General features: G+C 43.1%; 1 protein-coding gene across 1 annotated transcript in view; it reads right to left on the minus strand.

Moving 5' to 3' along the window:
* The window catches only part of LOC122540784 (protein spire homolog 2-like), a 39,215-nt gene extending 23,206 nt beyond the window's left edge, over positions 1 to 16,009 (minus strand). Inside the window, exons 1-2 of the mRNA XM_087994625.1 lie at positions 15,772 to 16,009; positions 10,761 to 10,792 (exon numbers count right to left, since the gene is read on the minus strand). Of these exons, the coding sequence (XP_087850751.1) occupies positions 10,761 to 10,792; positions 15,772 to 16,009 (270 nt within the window). The remainder of the gene's footprint in view (positions 1 to 10,760; positions 10,793 to 15,771) is intronic.
* Positions 16,010 to 20,447: the final 4,438 nt, after the last annotated feature.

A 20,447-nucleotide genomic window follows, 5' to 3' on the forward strand; every position in this document is an offset into this window, starting at 1 on the left:
CCGACTCCCCAAAGCCTGTCCACCATCTACAGGATAGGTCAGGAGTGAGATGGAATACTCCATATATGTCTGAATGGGTACCCCTCTAACAACACTCCAGAAGTTGACACCATCCAGGACAAAGCAGCCTGCTTGAATGGTACCACATCCAGGACAGTGGGGGAATTAGTCCATCATACTTTAGTCATTTACACCCTTCATCACCAACATAATTGAAGGGGTGTGCACCATCTATAAGATGTACTGTAGCAATTGCAGAAGCTCCTTCAAAAGTACCCAGCTCCTTCCAATCCTGCTAACTCTACAATATAGATGGACAACGGCAGCAGATAGACAAGAATACCAATTGCAAGTTTCCCCCTCCAACCCCACACACTATTCTGACTTGGAAATATATCACCATTCCTTCACTGATGGGTCAAAAACCTTCTCCATAACAGCGCTGTGGTTCTAACCACACCACAAAGGATGCAATTGTCTAAGGTGGGCACTCATCTCCACCACCTCCTGGACAATCAGGAATGAACAATGTTTTTGTTCCTATATCATGGGACATGGTCAAACTCTTCCCTCGAGCAATTGAACAATAATACAGTCAGTCAGTCATTGACAAACATTGTCAGTCTTCCCATTAAAAGTTTTGCCAAACTGTTCACTTGATTGTTAGGATTTGGAACGATCTGCCTGAAGAGTTGATGGAAGCTGATTTTCTTTTTTAGAAAAAGTAATTGGACAAGTACTTCAGAGTTAGGAACTTGGAAGGTTGCAGAGATGTGGATGTAATGATGTAATGACATAATGACTACCCTTTCAATAAACCAGCACAGATTTGATGGGCTGAGTGGCCATCTCCTGCCCTGAAAACCTCTATATTTAGATGATAAAGACATGGAGGAGATATTGCAGGTGGAATTCACTTCAAAAGAAGTGGAAATCCAACAGAAAAGTTGACAACCATCTTGAAAAGGAAAGGAATTATCATCTCTTCTCAAACAAAAAAGCAATCCAGTTTAAATCCTGATAAAGTGAGTTAGAAATACTACTGGCAAGACAAATTCGACAACCTGATTTTCTTTTTATCATCTGTCAAACATCACAGAACAAAAAGGGAGGGATTGTGAAGACTTCAATTGCAACCATAGCTCCTGAGGAAACAAAATCAAACATCAGGACATAGCAAGTGTTTGGAGTGAAGGAAGAGTACACCAGGGTGTCCCAGAGGGAACAGCCCCTGCAGAAGGTGGACAAAGGAGGGAAGGGGAATGTGTATCTGGTGGTGGCATCAGTGGTGGCTGATCTTGTGGATGCAGATGCTGGTGGGATGGTAGGTAAGGACAAGGGGAACCCTATTGTGATTGCGGGAAGGTAGAGGGGGAGTGAGGGCAGAAGTTAGCTCAGACCCAGCTAAGGGCCTTGTCGACAACGATGCTGGGGAAACCTTGGTTGAGGAAGGTGGTAGACATTTTGGAGCCTCCCTTGTTGAAGTTGGCCTTATCAGGACATATGAGGCTTAGATGGAGGAACTGGGAGAATAAAAATGGAGTCTTTACAGGAACCAGGATATATAGCCCAGGTAGCTGAGAGAGTCAGTGGGTGTATAGAGGATCTTAGTGACCAGGCAATCCCAAAAATGGAAACAGATGCCAAATGCAGGCAGGGAGGAATCAGAAATAGACCAGTGAAGGAAGGGTGGAAAGTAGAAGCAAAATCTGTGAACTTTTCCAATTCTGGATAGGAGGGGAAGCAGCAGTGATTAAAACATCAGGGGAAGAGTAGCTGGAGGTGGCCAGAATTGGACCGGAACGAGGAATGCGTCACATACGGCACAAAAAGACAGGCATCACAGGGGCATATGGCCACCCCTCTGATCAGAAGTGAGAGTGAGAGGAGTTAAAAGAGATGTTGTTGAGGGTGAGGATGAACCCATCCAGACTGGGTGAGGGGTCAGGAGTGGTGGCGAGTGACCTTTGCTCCAGAAAGCAGCAGGCAGCCCTGGAGACCATCCTGGAGGAGGATGGACATGTAGAGGGATTGCACAGTAAAGGGGAGGCAGCTAGAGTCTGCAAAGTGGAAATTCTCAAACTGATGCTTACTCCTCACCACCACCCTGCCCCCACCAAAAACCCCATCTCCTGCGTATATATCAACACCTTCCAAGTTACCTTCAGTTCGGAGGAAGACTCGCTACATCTGAAAAGTTAACTTTGATTCGTCTTCAGACACTGGCAGACCTGCTGAGCTTTGCCAACAACTTTATTTTTGTTTGGAACATAGATAAATGCTTCCTACTTTTAAAGTTATTAATAAACATAGTTACTGGTTGAAGCTTCAGCATAGATTATTATGGGACAACACAAAGCACTTCCTTATAATGATCATTTTGACCGTCAACTCGGCCTCAATTTTAGACTTCTATCAAGTCCCATCAGCCTCCGCAACTCCAGAAAAAGCAACCCTAAATTTTCCAACCTGTCCTTCTAGCTCATACCCTCTAATCCAGGCAGCATCCTGGTAAACCTCTTCTGCACCTGCTCCACACCTTCCCTGTCTTAAGGCGACCAGAATGGAATGCAATCCCAAGCACCTCAATCTCTCCTCACAGGGTAACCCCCTCGGCTCAGGAATCCAACCTGGTGACCCTCCTCTGCACCCCCTCCAAAACCAGTTTATTCTTCCTCAAGTAAGGAGACCAGACCTGCACACAACACTCCAGGTGCGGCCTCACCAACACCTTGTACAATTGCAGCAGAACCTCTCTGCTCTTAAATTCAATCCCTCTAGTAATGAAGGCCAATATTTCAACAAGACCTCCAAGTCATTGTCAGTTGATCACAGGAGAGCCAGTCAGGGGACAAAGCCTTCAACACACAACAAAAGACAGCCCCAAATGCCAGCATGGGACCTACACAGGACAGTTGTTACATTGACTGTATGGGCTGGATGAGAGTGACCAAAATATCATGTTTCAAATGCTGTCACTTCTGCTGAACTAGAGGCACAGATGTGGCTGATCTGACTTTAATCTCAAATCTATATTCCCACCTACCCCTGATAACCTTTCAGCCTCTTGAGAAGAATCTTTAGTACTGCCTTAAAAATATTCAAAGGTTCTATTTTCACCTTTCAGAAAGGGAGTTTTGGGAAAGCATTGGGAGGCCTAGTGATCTTGTCACGAGACCATTAATCCAGAGACCTAGGGATTGTTCTGGGGACCAGGTCCAAATCCAACCACAGTAGGTGATGGAATTTGAATTCAGTAAAAATCTGTAATTAATAACCATTGTCAATGGTCAGAAAGAACCCATCTGGTTCACTAATGCCTTTTTGGGAAAGAAGCTGCTGTCCCTACCTGGCCTAGCCTATGTGACTCCAGACCTACAATGTGCCCCCTCTAGGCAATAAGTGCTGACCTAGCAAGCAGCACCTACATCCCAAGAATGATTAAAACAAAGGTCTAAAGATTCACAACCCTTTCAGAAATTTCCCTCATTTGGTTTTAAATGAACAATCTCTTATTTCTATACGAGATCCCTATTTGAGGTTGTCCAAGAGGAAACATCCACCCTTACAGTCTTGTACATTTTAATCAAGTCACCGTTTCCTCTAAATACTCCCACCTCAAAACTCCACACGAAGACATTCCCACAGTTGTATTAAGGCAAATTACTGCAGATGCTGGAATCTGAAACCAAAAGAGAAAATGCTGGAAAATCTCAGCAGGTCTGGCAGCATCTGTAAGGAGAAAAAAGAGCTGACGTTTCGAGTCTAACTGACCCTTTGTCAAAGCTAAAAAAAAAGGGGAGAAATAGGGAGGTATTTATACAAGGCTGAGAGGGGGTGAGTCATGGCTCCAGAAGCAAAGATAGCAATATAGAGGTGATAATGACAGTGCATAGAGAGATTATAGGGAGATTAGGGGCTGTGAGTGACCAAGGCTGAAGCCGGTGCGATTCAACATTGGATTCAACAACCTCAAAATGATTATCCAATCTTGACACCTCTTTTCATTCTGCTCTAATTTTATTTCTTTTTTTTTCCTGTGTATATATTTTTCACTGTTCTGTACCTCTTATTTCTTGATTGTCTCTTTCTCTCACTCCCCACTCTCATCTTTTTTCCTCTCCTCTTCCCCCTTTGCTATCCTTCTCCCCTCTTTTCCATTTTGCCTCTGCTTCACCCATCCCCCCCATAATTTGTCACATAGCACTGGCTTCAGCCTTGGTCATTCACAGCCCCTAATCCCCCTATAAATCTCTCTATGCACTGTCATTATCATCTCTTTATTGCTACCTTTGCTTCGAGAGCCAGGACTCACCTTCTCAGCCTCGTATAAATACCTCCCTATTTCTCCTATTTTTAGCTTTGATAAAGGGTCAGTTAGACTTGAAACGACAGCTTTTTCTCTTACAGATACTGCCAGACCTGCTGAGATTTTCCAGCATTCTCTTTTGGTTGTCCACAGTTGTATTGTTGGTCATGGAACAAAGGCGGTGAAGAGATTGGACCATTTCTCATTCCGAGGCACATAACAGCATTTCAACAACTCATTAATATCTTTCAAAACAGCTTCTTGCTCCTGTTTTCATATAGGCTCTTGTGGCTCCTTTAACAATCTGAACTTTATTGAAACAATGACTCAAACACCACAGGAAACATCTGCAGTCCTCACTTTCTCCCACCACAGGAGACAGCCTTCATCTACACAGTTCATTTCTACATGAGAAGCACTCTTCACATCGGAACTAAAGCCGCAGTTGGCTGAGCATTATGATTTTGCAAACTTCATCACTAATGTCACTGGTAGAGATTGACATCATTTGTGAGAATTGTTCACAGGTATCTCAGTGGTTTAAAACGGAATGTTGTCATGAGAAATCTTAATGTCGACACGTCAACATGGATGGACCACGTCAACATGGATGGACGTCAACATGGATGGACCACGTCAACATGGATGGACCACGTCAACATGGATCCAAGCCAACTGGTGAAAATGCAAACAAGACACCTCTTTGTAGCTAGAATTTATTTAATTGCTCCTTCCACACACCAGAAGCTGGTTCCCCATGTACTTAACCTACTGTATTAACAGATTACCCTCTTTTCTTTAAGTCCAATTTTAAGATAGGCAAACAGTTTTTGACTAAAACCAATTTTTCCATGTTCTGTGTCAACCTCATCACAGTAACAATTATTTTTGGACCACATTATACCATCAACCTTCCATGATCATTTTGTTAAAGAAAAGTAGAACATGTTTCACCATAAAACCTTCAAAAGTGGATTTTTCATGTCATCACGACCCCTCATACCATCGGATATCTGAGAATCTCCAATAATTTATTGTTTCTTGAGAAAAGATGCTTGCTACAATCTGATAACCGGTGGCTTGTGCTAACCCCTGTTACACTGGAAAGGTCTTTTCTTTCTAAAAATTCCTTTATGATAGCAAGGTTAACCCTCTAACTTTGCTCAGGAACATTCTTTGTTGAATGAATATGGTCCAAGAGAGAGTGGTTACCCATGCAGCATTCCCTGGGCAAACTTTTTTGTTTTCCCCTTGCACTGGATTTCTTCTAGAATATTGGAGCAATACACCCCTAAATCTATAGTTTCTACCAGCACCCTGGTAGCAGGTTGTAGCAGCTAAGCTCCTTCTAACTGCCCATTTTATTGGTTCGTTTCCCAGGAAAATGGGAATTCATTCTTCTTGCCCATCAAGAAAGTGATCGCCATCTTGAAAATTACTCGAAAGCATTGTGTGGGTTTTAGATTACATTACAGTGTGGAAACAGGCCCTTCAGCCCAACAAGTCCACACCGACCCGCCGAAGCACAACCCACCCATACCCCTACATTTTACCCCTTACCTAACACTACGGACAATTTAGCATAGCCAATTCACCTGACCTGCACATTTTTGGACTGTGGGAGGAAACCGGAGCACCCGGAGGAAACCCACGCAGACACGGGGAGAATGTGCAAACTCCACATAGTCAGTCGCCTGAGGCGGGAATTGAACCCGGGTCTCTGGCACTGAGGCAGCAGTGCTAACCACTGTGCCACCATGCCGCCCACACTATCACCTGGGACACTCGAGGCTGGAAACTTAAGGGTACACTTTCCCAAAGTTAATCTCTTGAAAGCTTCACTAAAACAAAGAACTGTGGATTCTGGTGATCTGAAACAAACAGTAACAAATGGTTTTGAAATGGGATCATGGAATTCAAACTTTTTTTTAAAAAAAAAAATAACAGATGCTGCCAGAGCTGCCGAGTTTCTCCAGCAGTGTTTGCGCTCATCTCTCGAATGTTTTATTCAGTCTTGAGACTTCCTCAATAGACGCATGATGCGTCATAGTATTCAGTTCAAAGATGGTGGGCGGCACGGTGGCACAGTGGTTAGCACTGCTGCCTCACAGCGCCAGAGACCCGGGTTCAATTCCCGCCTCAGGCGACTGACTGTGTGGAGTTTGCACGTTCTCCCCGTGTCTGTGTGGCTTTCCTCCGGGTGTTCCGGTTTCCTCCCACAGTCACAAAGATGTGCAGGTCAGGTGAATTGGCCATGCTAAATTGCCCGTAGTGTTAGGTAAGGGGTAAATGTATGGGTGGGTTGCGCTTCGGCAGGGCGGTGTGGACTTGTTGGGCCGAAGGGCCTGTTTCCATACTGTAAGTAATCTAATCTAATCTAATCTAATCTAATCTAATCATGTCACATCTGACATTGTGCATTCAGAGTGGATTCAGTTTAATCCTATCAAACTTTAGTGGTCCCTGAATGCAAATATCATCTGTGGTAACCCAGTACGATTTGTTCAGATACAATTAATACTTAGCACACAAACTGTTGATTTAGAGTTACTCTGCACATCCCTGAAAGTGGCCACACAGATGGATAAAGTGGTCAAGGCGGCATACAATACACTTACCTTCACTGCCTGAAGCATCAAGTATGAACATTGGTGAGTTATGTTACAACTGTACAAATTTGTAGTTAGGCCACATTTGCAACATTGCATGGAGTTCTGGTTACCACACGACCAGAAAAATGCAGATACTTCAGACAGGGTGCACAGAAGATTTGCCAGGAAGTTGCCTGGTCTGGACCGTTTAGTCAGAGGCTCCCACGCCCTCCCTCCACCACCACCACCTGGAGTGGAAAGGTGAACTACAAGAGGGCACAAGCTCAAGGTAAGGGGAGGGGAGGGGAGGGAAATGTTTAGGGGTGAAGTGCAAGGAAATTGTTTTTACCCAGAGGGTCATGGTGTCTGGAGCACACTGCCAATGGAAGTGACGGAAGCAAGCACATTAGCAAACATTTAAGATATGTCTTGACAGACATGAACAGAAGGCAGAGAGATAGAAATTGTGAATGGACAATAAGTAGCAGATCGGAATAGAATCGCCACAGATTTGGTGGGCCAAAGAATCTGTTCCTGTGTTGTATTAAACTGTATTGTATTGTGCTTAATCCCATACACTTCAAAGGCCTCCAAGCCAGACTTCCAAATAAAATCCCCTTTGTTTTATCTATTACATCACAAATTGCATAAAATCTGCCCACAGAAAATCAATATGCATCATAAATGTCCCTACAGTTTTTCTGAAACCACATTACTGGATTGGCTTTAAACTGAAAGCAATTGAATTAATTAAGAAATCCAATATACAGTGGAACCCCAATTAGCTAAACATCAATTATCCGAACTTTGGATTATCCAACCAAGATCTCAAGGTCCATAAAAATGGCATTAGGCATCTCAGCATTCAGTCATCGGTTAAATGGCATTATGGCGTGCATTGCCAGATAACCGAGAAATGTTCGATAACCAGATCAAGTTACTGCTAGTTTCTCATTATCCGAACAATCAATTATCTGAACAAAATACTCCCCGCCTGTCTCGTTCAGATAATCAAGGTTCTATTGTATTTGCAGCACCATAAATACACTTGCTTAATTTCCATACTTTCCCTTCTCCATTCCTTGGTTTAGGCTATTTCAAACATATTTTGCTTTGAAAATTTTCATAAAGAAAGAAACGTTTTTTAGATCAATGGACTGACTGTTGTAGAAAGAGTTCTAGATGTACTAGTAAGGCTGAGGCAGTGACACGCACAGAAGGGACACCCGCTAGTTGCGCACTGGAGGGGTATAGCAACACTGTATTGAAGGTTTCATATGCATGGAATTAAAATCTTACAAGTGGGAAACTGTAATAGTGAAACTGGGAGGTTGGAACACACACAAACACAGTAGACTAATTGGATGATTGTGACAATCTCTGCTGGCAAAGATACAAAAATTCTAGATTCACAAAACTCAGAAAAGGCCCTTCAGCCCATTGACTCTGCACCAACACAACTATCACGATAACTATTAAGAAAGGTTACAAGGTTTCTGGCCTCCATTACCTTCCCAGACAGTGCATTCCAGATTCCCACTATTTGCTGCGCGAAAAAATTCCTTCTCATCCCCTCAATCTCCTGCCCCATACCCTAAAGGTATGCCTCCCGATTGACCCCTCAACCAAGAGGAACAGCTGCTCTCTATTCACCCATGTCAATACTCCTCAATCTTGTACATCTCAATCAGGTCCCCCTCAGGCTGTAAAGAAACAATCTAAGCCTACCAGTCTCTCCTTATAGCTCAATTTCTCTGTCTCAGGCAACATCTTAGTGAACCTCCTCTGTACCCCTTTAGTGCAATCATATCCTTCCTGTACTGAGGTAACCAAAACTGCTCAGTACTCCAGTTGTGGCCTGACCAATACTCCGTCCAACTCCACCATTACCTCCTTGGGGTTCTTATAGACTATACCCTGACTGATGAAAACCTTATACCTTAATTATCCTATTCACATTCTCTGCTGGCTTCCAGGATCTAAGAATAATTAGATCAAGATTCCTCTGTTCCTCTAAGCTACCCAGTATCCTGCCATTCATTAGATACTCCCTCATCTTATTCTTCTTCCAAAGTGCGTCTCTACACAGAGTTAAACACCATCTGCTATTGCTCCGCCCATCTGACCAACCCATCCATATCTACTGTAACCCACAACCTTCATCTTCACTATTAAGCACTCTACTGGTCTTGTCATCTGCAAACTTGCTTAACATTCACTCTCCACCCCCATTTCATCTCTATCTCGTGTGTTTATATCAAACAATAAAGAGTCTCAGTGGTACACTGTTGAACACTAGCCTCCAGTCACTCAAACAGCCTTTTACCACACTCCTTTCTGTCCTATTGATACGCCAAGTTTCTAATCAGTCTCACCAAATTTCTTACTATTTCGTGTGTATTAGATTAGATTAGATTCCCTACAGTATGGAAACAGGCCCTTTGGCCCAACAAGTCCACACCCAAACCCATTCCAGAGACTGGAATTGAAGCTGGGTCCTAGGTGCTGTGAGGCAGCGGTGCTAACCACTGAGCCACTGTGCCTTCTACAGAAGAATCATAGGTCACCATAGATGACTTAGTTTCAGGTGTAGGCCTTGTCAAAAGCTTGCTAAAATCAAAAAAAAAATATCAACTGAACTTCTCATTCACACACTTGAGCACATTTTCAAAAAATTCTCAAATTTGTTGGGCATGACCTCCTTCTGGCAAAGTCATACTGACTATCCATAATTAACCCATATCTTTCCAAGTGGATATTAATTTGTTTCTTCAGAACAGAGATTAATCAATCTTAGTGATCGAAAGTACATAACAGAACTGTCAACCTGTCAACTGAGGTAAGGCTGGCAGAATATCACTTAAAATATCAGATGTAGATAACTTTGACTCGAATGGTATGGCATGTGTAGAAGGGAAAAGACCTGCTCAATAACGTGTCTAGGCTGCCAGAAGACGTAAAAGTTTAAGCACACAGCAGCAGATTCAAGAACAGCTTCTGAATGGATCTCTCAAACACTAAATTTAAACATTGATCTTGCTCTTTGCGCACCTTCCCTGCAGCTGTAATATTGTATCCCACGCTCTGTTCCGTTATCCTAATGCACTTTGTATGCAGTAATCCACCTGTACTGCAGACAAAACAAACATTTTTCACTGTACGTGACAATAATAAATCAAAATCAAATACTCAAAGTAACATTGTTTCCAATTTTTGATGGATTAAATTCTTTAGCATACCTTTCTGCATTAAAGCTCTGATCCCATTCTCATGGATACTTTGGCAAACTTGACAATTTGATCTTTTTGAAAAACCACAGAATAAACCAAGATACAGATTTAGCTACACGGTAAAGATCATGACATTTCACTTAGAAATGGATGCAATCTCTAATATCAATCCCACAGCGGCTCTCTAACATCAATCCCACAATGGCTCGGTGGTTAGTACTGTTGCCTCACAGCACCAGGGTCCCAGGTTCGATTCCAGTCTCGGGTGACTGTCTGTGGACTTTGCACATTCTCCCTGTGTCTGTGTGGGTTTCCTCCCATAATCCAAAGATGTGCAGGTCAGGCGAATTGGCCATGCTAAATTGCCCGTTAGTGTTAGGAGGGAAATGGTTCTGGGTCGGTTACTCTTCAGTGGGTCGGTGTGGACTAGTTGGGCCAAAAGGCCTGTTTCCACACTAAGGAATCTAATCTAAAATCTCAACAAAAATCCTACATTCCCTTCAAAGAATGGCACCTATTCAGTTATCATTAAATTCATAGCACCAAGAGCTCAGTGTTTGGTCCTTTCAATAATCTATTGTAGTTAACAGTCTCATTCCAACCTCCTCTAAAAGCAAATGGATGAGTTACCTGCTCTTCTGTGCATGTCTTCCTCAGGTCATCTGGAAATTAAGAGATACTTTTAGAATCAAGCCATATAGAGTCTGTGTCATTGCTTAAAATCTCCAGAGAAATTGACACAGCAAGGATTCAATTTCAATAGATACCATTATCCACCCACCTCACGCTCAACACTACTGATATTACCTACTGTTCTCATACTGCATTTGGTCTCCTTTTCCCCCCCTAAACTCTTATCCAATTGAGTCTTGATGTTGATGACAATTTCTCTCTCAGCGTCAACATTAAAAGTAATTCACACAATCTCAATCTGAGGCAGTTTTGCCTCCCCTCCTGTTTAAAGCCAAGATTCAAGTTTGTACCTATTGCCGCAGTTACCAACAAACTGCTATCTACCCTGTCCCTCACTTCCCATCATATTTAAAGCACTTTGATCACATCTCCAGGTTTTGGTAGAAAAAGCTATAATCAGTTGAGGCGTTATTCCTATTTGCATTCTCTCAGACTGGACGGCATCCTTGGGAAAATAGGAACAAGGAAAGAGGAGGAAAACTCGTCCATTAAGCCTGTTCCGCCATTAAGATTATGGCTGATCAGGTTTTAACATCAATCGTACATCTCCCTGATAATCTTTCACCTCCTTTGCTAAATCAAGAATCCACATTGGCTTTAAAGAGATGTAAAAGTTCTGCATCCATTGCTTTGAGAAAAGGAATTCGAAAGGAAACTTTTTTTGAAGATTTTGTCTTAACTGGTTTTAAATGACGACCCTTTACTTGCAAATTATGGCCCCTACTTTAAGGTTCACCCGAGAGAGGATTCAGCCTTTTGATATCCACCCAAGTCCTCTCAGGATCTTATGTTTCGATAAGTCACCTGACTCTTCTACACACCAGAGGATGCAGGCCTGGCCTATTTAACCTCCTTTGCTATATCCTGTTACTGTAGCCTTAATATCCTTCCTGTAAAAAGTGTAATGTAATATTGTACATACTTTACATGAGGTCTTATGATTTAATATAGATCAATCATAGGTCACCATAGGTGGTTTACACTGCTGCCTCACAATGCCATTGACCCAGGTTCAATTCTACCCTCAGACAATTGTCTGTGTAGAGTTTACATGTTCTCCCCGTGTCTCCATGGGTTTCCTCCCACAATCCAAAAGGTGTGCAGGTTAGGTGGCTTGGCCATACCAAATTGTCCATAGTATCCAAGGATTTTCAGTTAGATAGGTTATCCATGGGAAATGCAGGGTTACAGGGATAGGGTAGAGGGTGGTGTTGTGTGGGATGCTTTTCAGTGTGGAACTGTTAGGCTGAATTGCCTGCTTCCACACTGTAGGGATTCTATCACTAACCGTTTTAAAAATTATTCCATTGCAAAAGTTAGAATTTGATTAGCCCTTATTTTAAAAATATCAATCCAAAAAGTTTTGCCTGAGCCAATTATCACTGGCTTTCCAGTAAACATTTTCATTCAAGATATAAAAACTACACTTGCATGTACAACTTATGCACCAACTTGTCAGTTAACCAAATAGCTTCAAATCCAATTGAAAAAATATAGAAATCAAAGTGGAATTGATCATGCTCTTAAGCATTTGCTCAAACTTCATGTATGTGATCGTCAACTAATAATAACAACATCCAACAACCCCAATTTCCAAACATAAGCAGCAGCTATCTAAAGGATAGAAAGGAAGACAAGAAAACAAGGACTCAAGATCATCAGGTGGCTCAGTGGTTAGCACTGCTGCCTCACAGCACCAGGGTCCCAGGTTAGATTCACACCTCGGGTGACTGTCTGTGTGGAGTTTGCACATTCTTCCAGTATCTGTGGGTTTCCTCCAGGTGCTCCGGTTTCCTCCCACAATCCAAAGATGTGCAGGTCATGTGAATTAGATTAGATTACCTCGTGTGGAAACAGGCCCTTCGGCCCAACAGAGTCCACACCGACCCACTGAAGAGCAACCCACCCAGACCCATTCCCCTACATTTACCCCTGACTAATCCACCTAACACTACAGGCAATTTGAATTGGCCGTGCTAAATTGCTCTAGTGTTCGGGGACACGTAGGTTAGATGCAATGGTCGGGATAAATATTGGTTCGGGGAATGGGTCTGGATGGGTTACTCTTTGGAGGGTCAGTATGGACTTGTTGGGCCAAATGGCCTCTTTCCACACTGTAGGGAACCTTCTTCTGAAGTGACATTATCGATGTGGTTCTATACTGCACAGCACTCCAATGTTTTCAATGTGTGGAGCTACAGACCAGAGAATGATAGCAAATTCTTAATGCAGTGAGTACAGGAGAAATAGCCAACTGAGGGTAAATCCAAAATAGAAATGGGGAGAGTATTGAAGCCTGGGTGGTTGAACCATTTAGGAATGGGTAAGTTTGGCCATTAAGCAAACTCATTATACTAAACAAAATCCCCTGCATTGAAAAACATGGAGAGTAAAGAGTAAGTATTTATTGCAGCTTCGGGTCACCGATTATAGGAAAGATAGAGTCAGTTGAAATGGAGCAAAGTGGCTTCACTGGGATATTATCCTGAAGAGATAATTGTGAAGGATTGCACACCTAGCATTTTTGTAATCCAGGGTCTCCTGGAGTTTAAGGAATATTGATATATTACATCCTGTAGGATGTAATAGTGTTACTTAGAGCTTACAAATCCAAAGCTAAACCAAATCAAAATTGACAGAACAAATTATCTACCTTGAGGATAGAAAACACCCAACTGTTTTGCTAATTAATCTAGTACTCTACTATCAGGATCTAGATAGATAGAAAATTGAAGCCATCTTCTGACCAAATGGGCTCCATTCAACAGCAACACAATCCATCACACTTGTTGGTCCCTGCTATAGTTAAATCTCCACTTTTTGTCAAAACATTAAAGCAGACACCTTGATTGTTTTAATGAAACCTTCAGGCATCAAACTACATATTCAACAGTCATGTCCCCAATTCCTGTGCAGTTCTTCAAGGATCTGTACAGACTCCACAAGTTGACACAGATTCATCAATGATTCATCTGAAGGAACAAAAAGCTCTAGATCCAAGGATATTGATAAACCTTAGTGAGATGTCAGAGTTAGTCAAGCAAATGGAATCAGGAAAGGACATTGGAATAGACAAAACCTTGGCCATTGATCAATCAATGCTAACTATCAGGAAATGGGAGGATGTCTAACTTGACTGCAAGGAAAATAGATCATGTATTTTCCAAACAGAAAAGAAGAAACTCCAAACAAGAGCAGGGTAATGGGGTGAGGGTTGGATAGAGACAAGTATTTAAATTATTGGAAACAAAAAAACCGCTGGCGATCACAGCAAGTCAGGCAGCATCTATGATGAGAGCCCAAGCAAACATGGAGTCTAGATGACTCAGATTGAAGTACCAACAATTAATCCCCAAATATAAGATATTCAGGTGAAAGTGAATCAAAGAATGAAATAATGCAAAAAAATTGCTAGGGTAGATAGAAGGGAAAATGAAAGCTTGGGTTGACAAGGGATGTACTACAAAGACTTGCTAACAAAATGGGAAATTCAAGGTTAGTGAAAAAGTGTACACAAAATTAGCAAAATAACAAAGATGATGTCATGGCAAAAAATCCTTCTGTAGCCAATACATTTACCATACAGTGGTCACACTATGGATTCGGATGTATAATATTTCAAACTGGCAGATGACAGAACTTGGAAATAGGGACATACAGATCAGTGATAGACAGATACAGATGGCGAGATTCAAGAGGTGCCAGGTGTTGCATATTTTTAAGAGGAGTGAATTGACAATGTATAAACTCATGCACAACTTTGAATGTTTTGGGAACAGCGATGTGAGGATACATATACACACACACATTGACAGATTAGGATGAACAGGCCATTGATAATGCACGTCGGATCCTTGGCTTTATTGATAGGAGCAGAAAGGCACTAAAATGAATGCTGTCTTCGAAGGAAGTTTCAGTCCACATAAGTAGAATAGTTGGAGGACCCCAGACCCTGCTACAGGAATTTTGTGCACAAATAGCGGGATTACCATTTATAACATGCTGTTAAACTTACAGAAACTAGATTTTAATCTAAGACCAATAAGGATCTCAGCAGTCTGAAATATTTCTCATTACATAGCAGCGAGTGAGATGAACACCACTCATCTACACAGGGTGAAATTCAAAAAGATTCAGACTACTAGAGATAAAACATACAACCTACCTCCTCAGAGACCCAATTCAATAGTTTAATCATTTGAAATAGCTGAAACCCAGAATCAGAATCCCCACAATGTTGAAGCAGACCATTCCACCCATCAAGTCCACACCCACCCAGATCGATCCTCTACCCCTACATTTCCTATGTCTGATCCACCCTAACCTGCACATCCCTGGACCCTATGGACAATTTAGCATGGCCAATCCACCCTAACCTGCACACCCCCAGACTTAGGAAACCCACACAGACACAGGACATGCAAACTCCAAACAGACAGAGTCAGAGGGTAGAATCAAACCCGAAGTCCCTGACACTGAGGCAGCAGCACTGACCACAGTACCCATGTGACCCCAGAATCAGACTCCTATCAAGAGGCAAGGTGAATGGGGGACACCATCACCTACATGCTCCAGAGCACAGAACAGAGTCAAGCAGCTTAAATTCAGACTGCTCCTTCATCACAGGATGAAAATCCTGGAACAGCTTACCAGCAGAACCATACAATATCTGCACCACATTGACAACACAGCTCAACAAGGTGACAGTACCACCTTCTCAATGGTGAAATAGAATGGGGAACAGTTACTAGTCTAACTAACAAGAGCCACTCCCAAGCCCAAGAGGGAACTAAACATTTCACCATACAGACAGTAGACCTTGCAACTCCTTTGTTGCATATTTTTAAAAAAAGTTTAAAAAGCAGCAAGGCAGGTCCACACAGACACCTAGCTATCTACTGAATAGACAGGGTAGTTTTGCTCCCCTCAACACACCCACCAGAATTACCAGTGCTGGTTGAGACACACACAACAGTCCCATCATCACCCAGGGTCAAGTCATTCACTTCTCTAAATTGAGGCTGTTTCCTGTTCACCAGCAAATTACTGGCCAGATTCTGCTGCTCCTGTTGTAGAGCTCGGCAGCCCTGGTAACACAGAGCCCACGCCTGCTCCTCACTCACAGGATGCTCATGCACAACCAGCACTTCATGCAAAGACAACTGTGAGGGAGCTAATCCTGCCATTGGAATCAGGAACAAAAGGGAAGCCTTCCAAACAAGGCCAGCCTCTCCTTCATCGACATTTATAGGGAGACAATAGGGTTCAGCTGTGCAGGTCTTTAAACAACAAGCAGCTGGTTAGCACCTTAAATAGCCATTAACCCCAAAGAAACTCCCAGGAAAGAGAAGAGAAGGGTCAAATTATATCAGCCGAACCCACCCAGTATTTTGGATTTTCTTTGACCAATATTTCTAAACAATCATCAGAGATGTTATTACACACCTCTGGAACAGATGGGACTTGAACCTGGGCCTCCCAGTTCAGGGGGTAGGGACACTACCACTGCATCACCCACACAGTGTTAAGTATAATTGGAGATTGGAGATGTTTGCTGTTCAATCAGTGAAAAAAGTAATTTTACAGCATGTTTTGTGGCACAGAGTGTCTGCATGTGTGTGTCTGCATGTGTGTATACAAACAGGGACTGCAGCGATTTAAGGCACCTCTCCAACACCTTCTCAGCCCATGAAAAATCATTTCTAAAAGTATTTGCAGGAAGTAACAATGTTACAATGTCATGTTATCCCTCGCTGGTGTTTTGTGGTATTTGCATGCAGAGGTGCACATCCCCACATTTGAGTTGTCAGATAGGTACAGAACAATCACAAGATCATATGAGTGAAGTGGCCAAGGAGTGGGGTGGTCATATTTTCCTTCATTCATCACTGAGTTCAGTCTTGCTTACTAATGTACCTTGTGCCAGTGGCTGTTTTTATTGGTGAACAGGTTATTCCTCTGCAAGGAGAGGCCCTGGTTGAGGGGAATGTCATTGCCTCAGTAATTCCCAAACGCCAGGAGACATGAGTCCGAATCCCACAATGGAAGATAATAAAATTTGAATTCAATAAATCAAAAGTGTGTAATTAAAAGCTAAACCCTTGATGACCATGAAATTTCTGTTGTAAAAATCAATTTACTTCACTAATGTCCTTTAGGGAAGGAAATCCATCATCCTGGTCTGGTCTTCAAGTGAGTGAAGGCCCACTGTCATCTATACAAAGAGCATTTATTGCCTATTGCACAATCTAGTGATACTCATATATCATATACACATGGGAATAAAAAACTGCTCTTGATAGCACTGTTGATGATGCCTGCAATCTTCTTCCTGACCTCTCCACCCCCACCCGACTCCGGCCTATCACCCTCACCTTGACCTCCTTCCACCTATCGCATTTCCAACGCCCCTCCCCCAAGTCCCTCCTCCCTACCTTTTATCTTAGCCTGCTGGACACACTTTCCTCATTCCTGAAGAAGGGCTCATGCCCGAAACGTCGATTCTCCTGCTCCTTGGATGCTGCCTGACCTGCTGCGCTTTTCCAGCAACACATTATCAGCTCTGTTGATGATGCCTTCTATCAGTTTACTGCTGATCAAGAGTAGACAGATAGGGCAGTAACTGGCTAGGTTGGATTTTTCCTGCTTTTTATGTATAGGACATAGCTGAGTAATCTTTCACATTGTTGATAAATGCCAGTGTTGTAACTGTACTGGAAGAGCTTGGCTAGAGGAGTGGCAAGTTCTGGAACTGAAGTCTTCAGTACTACTGTTAGAATGTTGGCATGGTCCATCGTCTTTGCAGTATCCAGTGCCATCAGCTATTAGTGAAATCACGTGGATGGAATCAAATTGGCTGAATACTGGTATCTGTGATGCTGGGGACCACTGGTGGAGGCCAAGTTGAATCATCCACTCAATGTTTCTGGCTGAAGATTGGTGCATGGATGTGCTGGGATCCCCCATCATTGAGGATGGGGATATTTGTGGAATTTTTTCTTCCGGGACAGCTGATAGCAAAGGATAGGAAGGGCAAGATCTGTGAACCGTTGATGACAGGAGAAATCATACGACTAGCCAAGAGGAAAAGGGAAGCGTACATAAGGTCCAGGCAGGTAAGAAGAGAACAGGCCCTGGAGGAATATCGGGAGAGTATGACCAGTCTTAAACGAAGAATCAAGCGGGCTAAAAGGCGTCTTGAAATAGCTTTAGCGAGCAGGATTAAGGAGAATCCCAAAGGCTTTTTATTCTTATATAAGAAGTGGGTAACTAGAGAAAGGATCGATCCACTAAAGGAAGGCTGTGTGTTAAACTTGAGAGGAATGGGTGAGATTCTGAATGATTATTTTGTATCAGTGTTCACTGAGGAGAGGGACATGATGAATGTTGAGATTAGAGGTAGAAGTTTAAATAATCTGGATCACGTTGACATAAGTAGGGAAGATGTACTAGAGATGGACAAATCCCCAGGATCAGATGGGATCTATCCCAGGTTGCTGAGGGAGGCGAGAGAGGAAATAGCTGGAGCTATTGGCACCAACGACATAGGTAGGAGGAGTGCCGAGGATGTTAGACAGGCTTTCAGGGAGCTAGGTTGGAAGCTCAGAGTTAGAACGAACAGAGTTGTTGTCTCTGGTTTGTTACCCGTGCCACGTGATAGAGATTCGAGGAATAGGGAAAGAGAACACTTAAATGCGTGGCTACAGGGATGGTGCAGGAGGGAGGGATTCCGGTTTTTGGATAACTGGGGTTCTTTCTGGGGACGGTGGGACCTCTATAAACAGGATGGTCTACACCTGAACCTGAGGGGCACCAGTATCCTTGGGGGGAGGTTTGCTAGTGCTCTTGGGGGGGGGGTTAAACTAACTCTGCAGGGGCATGGGAACCCAGATTGTAGCTTCAGGGTGCAGGGCCTGGAGTGTAGGGAGGTTAGGAACATGGCATCAATTTCAAAGGAGGGTGCCTGTAAACAGGAAAGTGGCTTGAAGTGTGTATACTTCAATGCAAGAAGTATACGAAATAAGGTAGGTGAACTTGCAGCGTGGGTTGGTACCTGGGACTTCGATGTTGTGGCTATTACGGAGACATGGCTAGAACAGGGACAGGATTGGCTGTTGCAGGTTCCAGGATTTAAATGTTTTAGTAGGGTCAGAGGTGGGGGTAAAAGAGGGGGAGGTGTGGCATTGCTTGTCAAAGATAGTATTACAGCTGTGGAAAGGATGATGGATGAGGACTTGCCATCTGAGGTAGTTTGGGCTGAGGTTAGGAATAGGAAAGGTGAGGTCACCCTGTTAGGAGTCTTTTACAGGCCTCCTAATAGTCCTAGAATCATTGAAGAAAGGATAGGGAAGGTGATTCAGGAGATGAGTGACAGTAATAGGGTGGTTGTTATGGGGGACTTTAACTTTCCTGATATTGATTGGGAAAGCTATAGCTCAAGTTCGTTAGATGGGTCAGTGTTTGTTCAATGTGTGCAGGAGAGTTTCCTGACACAATATGTAGACAGGCCAACAAGAGGTGAGGCCATACTGGATTTGGTTCTGGGTAACGAACCAGGCCAGGTGTTAGAATTAGAGGTAGGTGAGCACTTTGGGGATAGTGACCATAATTCGGTGATTTTTACTCTCGTGATGGAGAGGGATAAGTGTGTACTACAGGGCAAGAGTTATAGCTGGGGTCAGGGAAATTATGATGCGGTGAGGCATGACTTAGGATGTGTGGCTTGGAAAAGTAGACTCCAAGGCAAGAGTGTAAATGATATGTGGAGCTTGTTCAAGGAGCGACTATTGAGTGTCCTTGATAATTATGTACCTGTCAGGCAGGGAGGAAAGGGTCGTGCGAGGGAGCCATGGTTTAATAAGGAATTGGAATCCCTTGTTAAATGGAAGAGGGCGGCCTATCTCAAGATGAGACGTGAAGGTTCAATTGGGGCGATTGAGAGTTATAGGGTAGCCAGGAAGGACCTGAAGAGAGAGCTTAGAGCAGCAAGGAGGGGACATGAAAGGTCCTTAGTCGGTAGGATTAGGGAAAACCCTAAGGCTTTCTATAGGTATGTTAGGAATAAAAGAATGACTAGGGTAGGAATAGGTCCAGTCAAGGATAGTAGTGGGAAGTTGCGTGTGGAGGCGGAAGAGATTGGGGAGACACTGAATGAATACTTTTCTTCAGTATTGTCGTCGATGTGAATACTGAGTCACAAATAAGTAGAATGGATGGCTTTGAGGTATGTAGAGAGGAGGTGTTGGAAATCCTGGAAAAGGTGAAAATAGATAAATCCCCTGGGCCTGATGGCATTTATCCTAGGATTCTCTGGGAAGCAAGGGAGGAGATTGCAGAGCCATTGGCCTTGATTTTTATGTCCTCTTTGTCTACAGGAGTAGTGCCAGAAGACTGGAGGATAGCGAATGTGGTTCCCTTGTTCAAAAAGGGGAGTAGGGATAACCCTAGTAACTATAGGCCGGTGAGTCTCACTTCTGTTGTGGGCAAAGTCTTAGAGAGAATTGTAAGGAATAGGATTTATGCACATCTGGATAGGAATAATGTGATCAAGGATAGTCAGCATGGTTTTGTGAAGGGCAGGTTGTGCCTCACAAACCTTATTGAATTCTTTGAAAAGGTGACGAA

Source organism: Chiloscyllium plagiosum, unplaced genomic scaffold (genome assembly GCF_037043375.1).
Source record: "Chiloscyllium plagiosum isolate Xiang-an unplaced genomic scaffold, Cpla_swu_hap1 HiC_scaffold_15, whole genome shotgun sequence".
Taxonomy (NCBI): Eukaryota; Metazoa; Chordata; class Chondrichthyes; order Orectolobiformes; family Hemiscylliidae; genus Chiloscyllium; species Chiloscyllium plagiosum.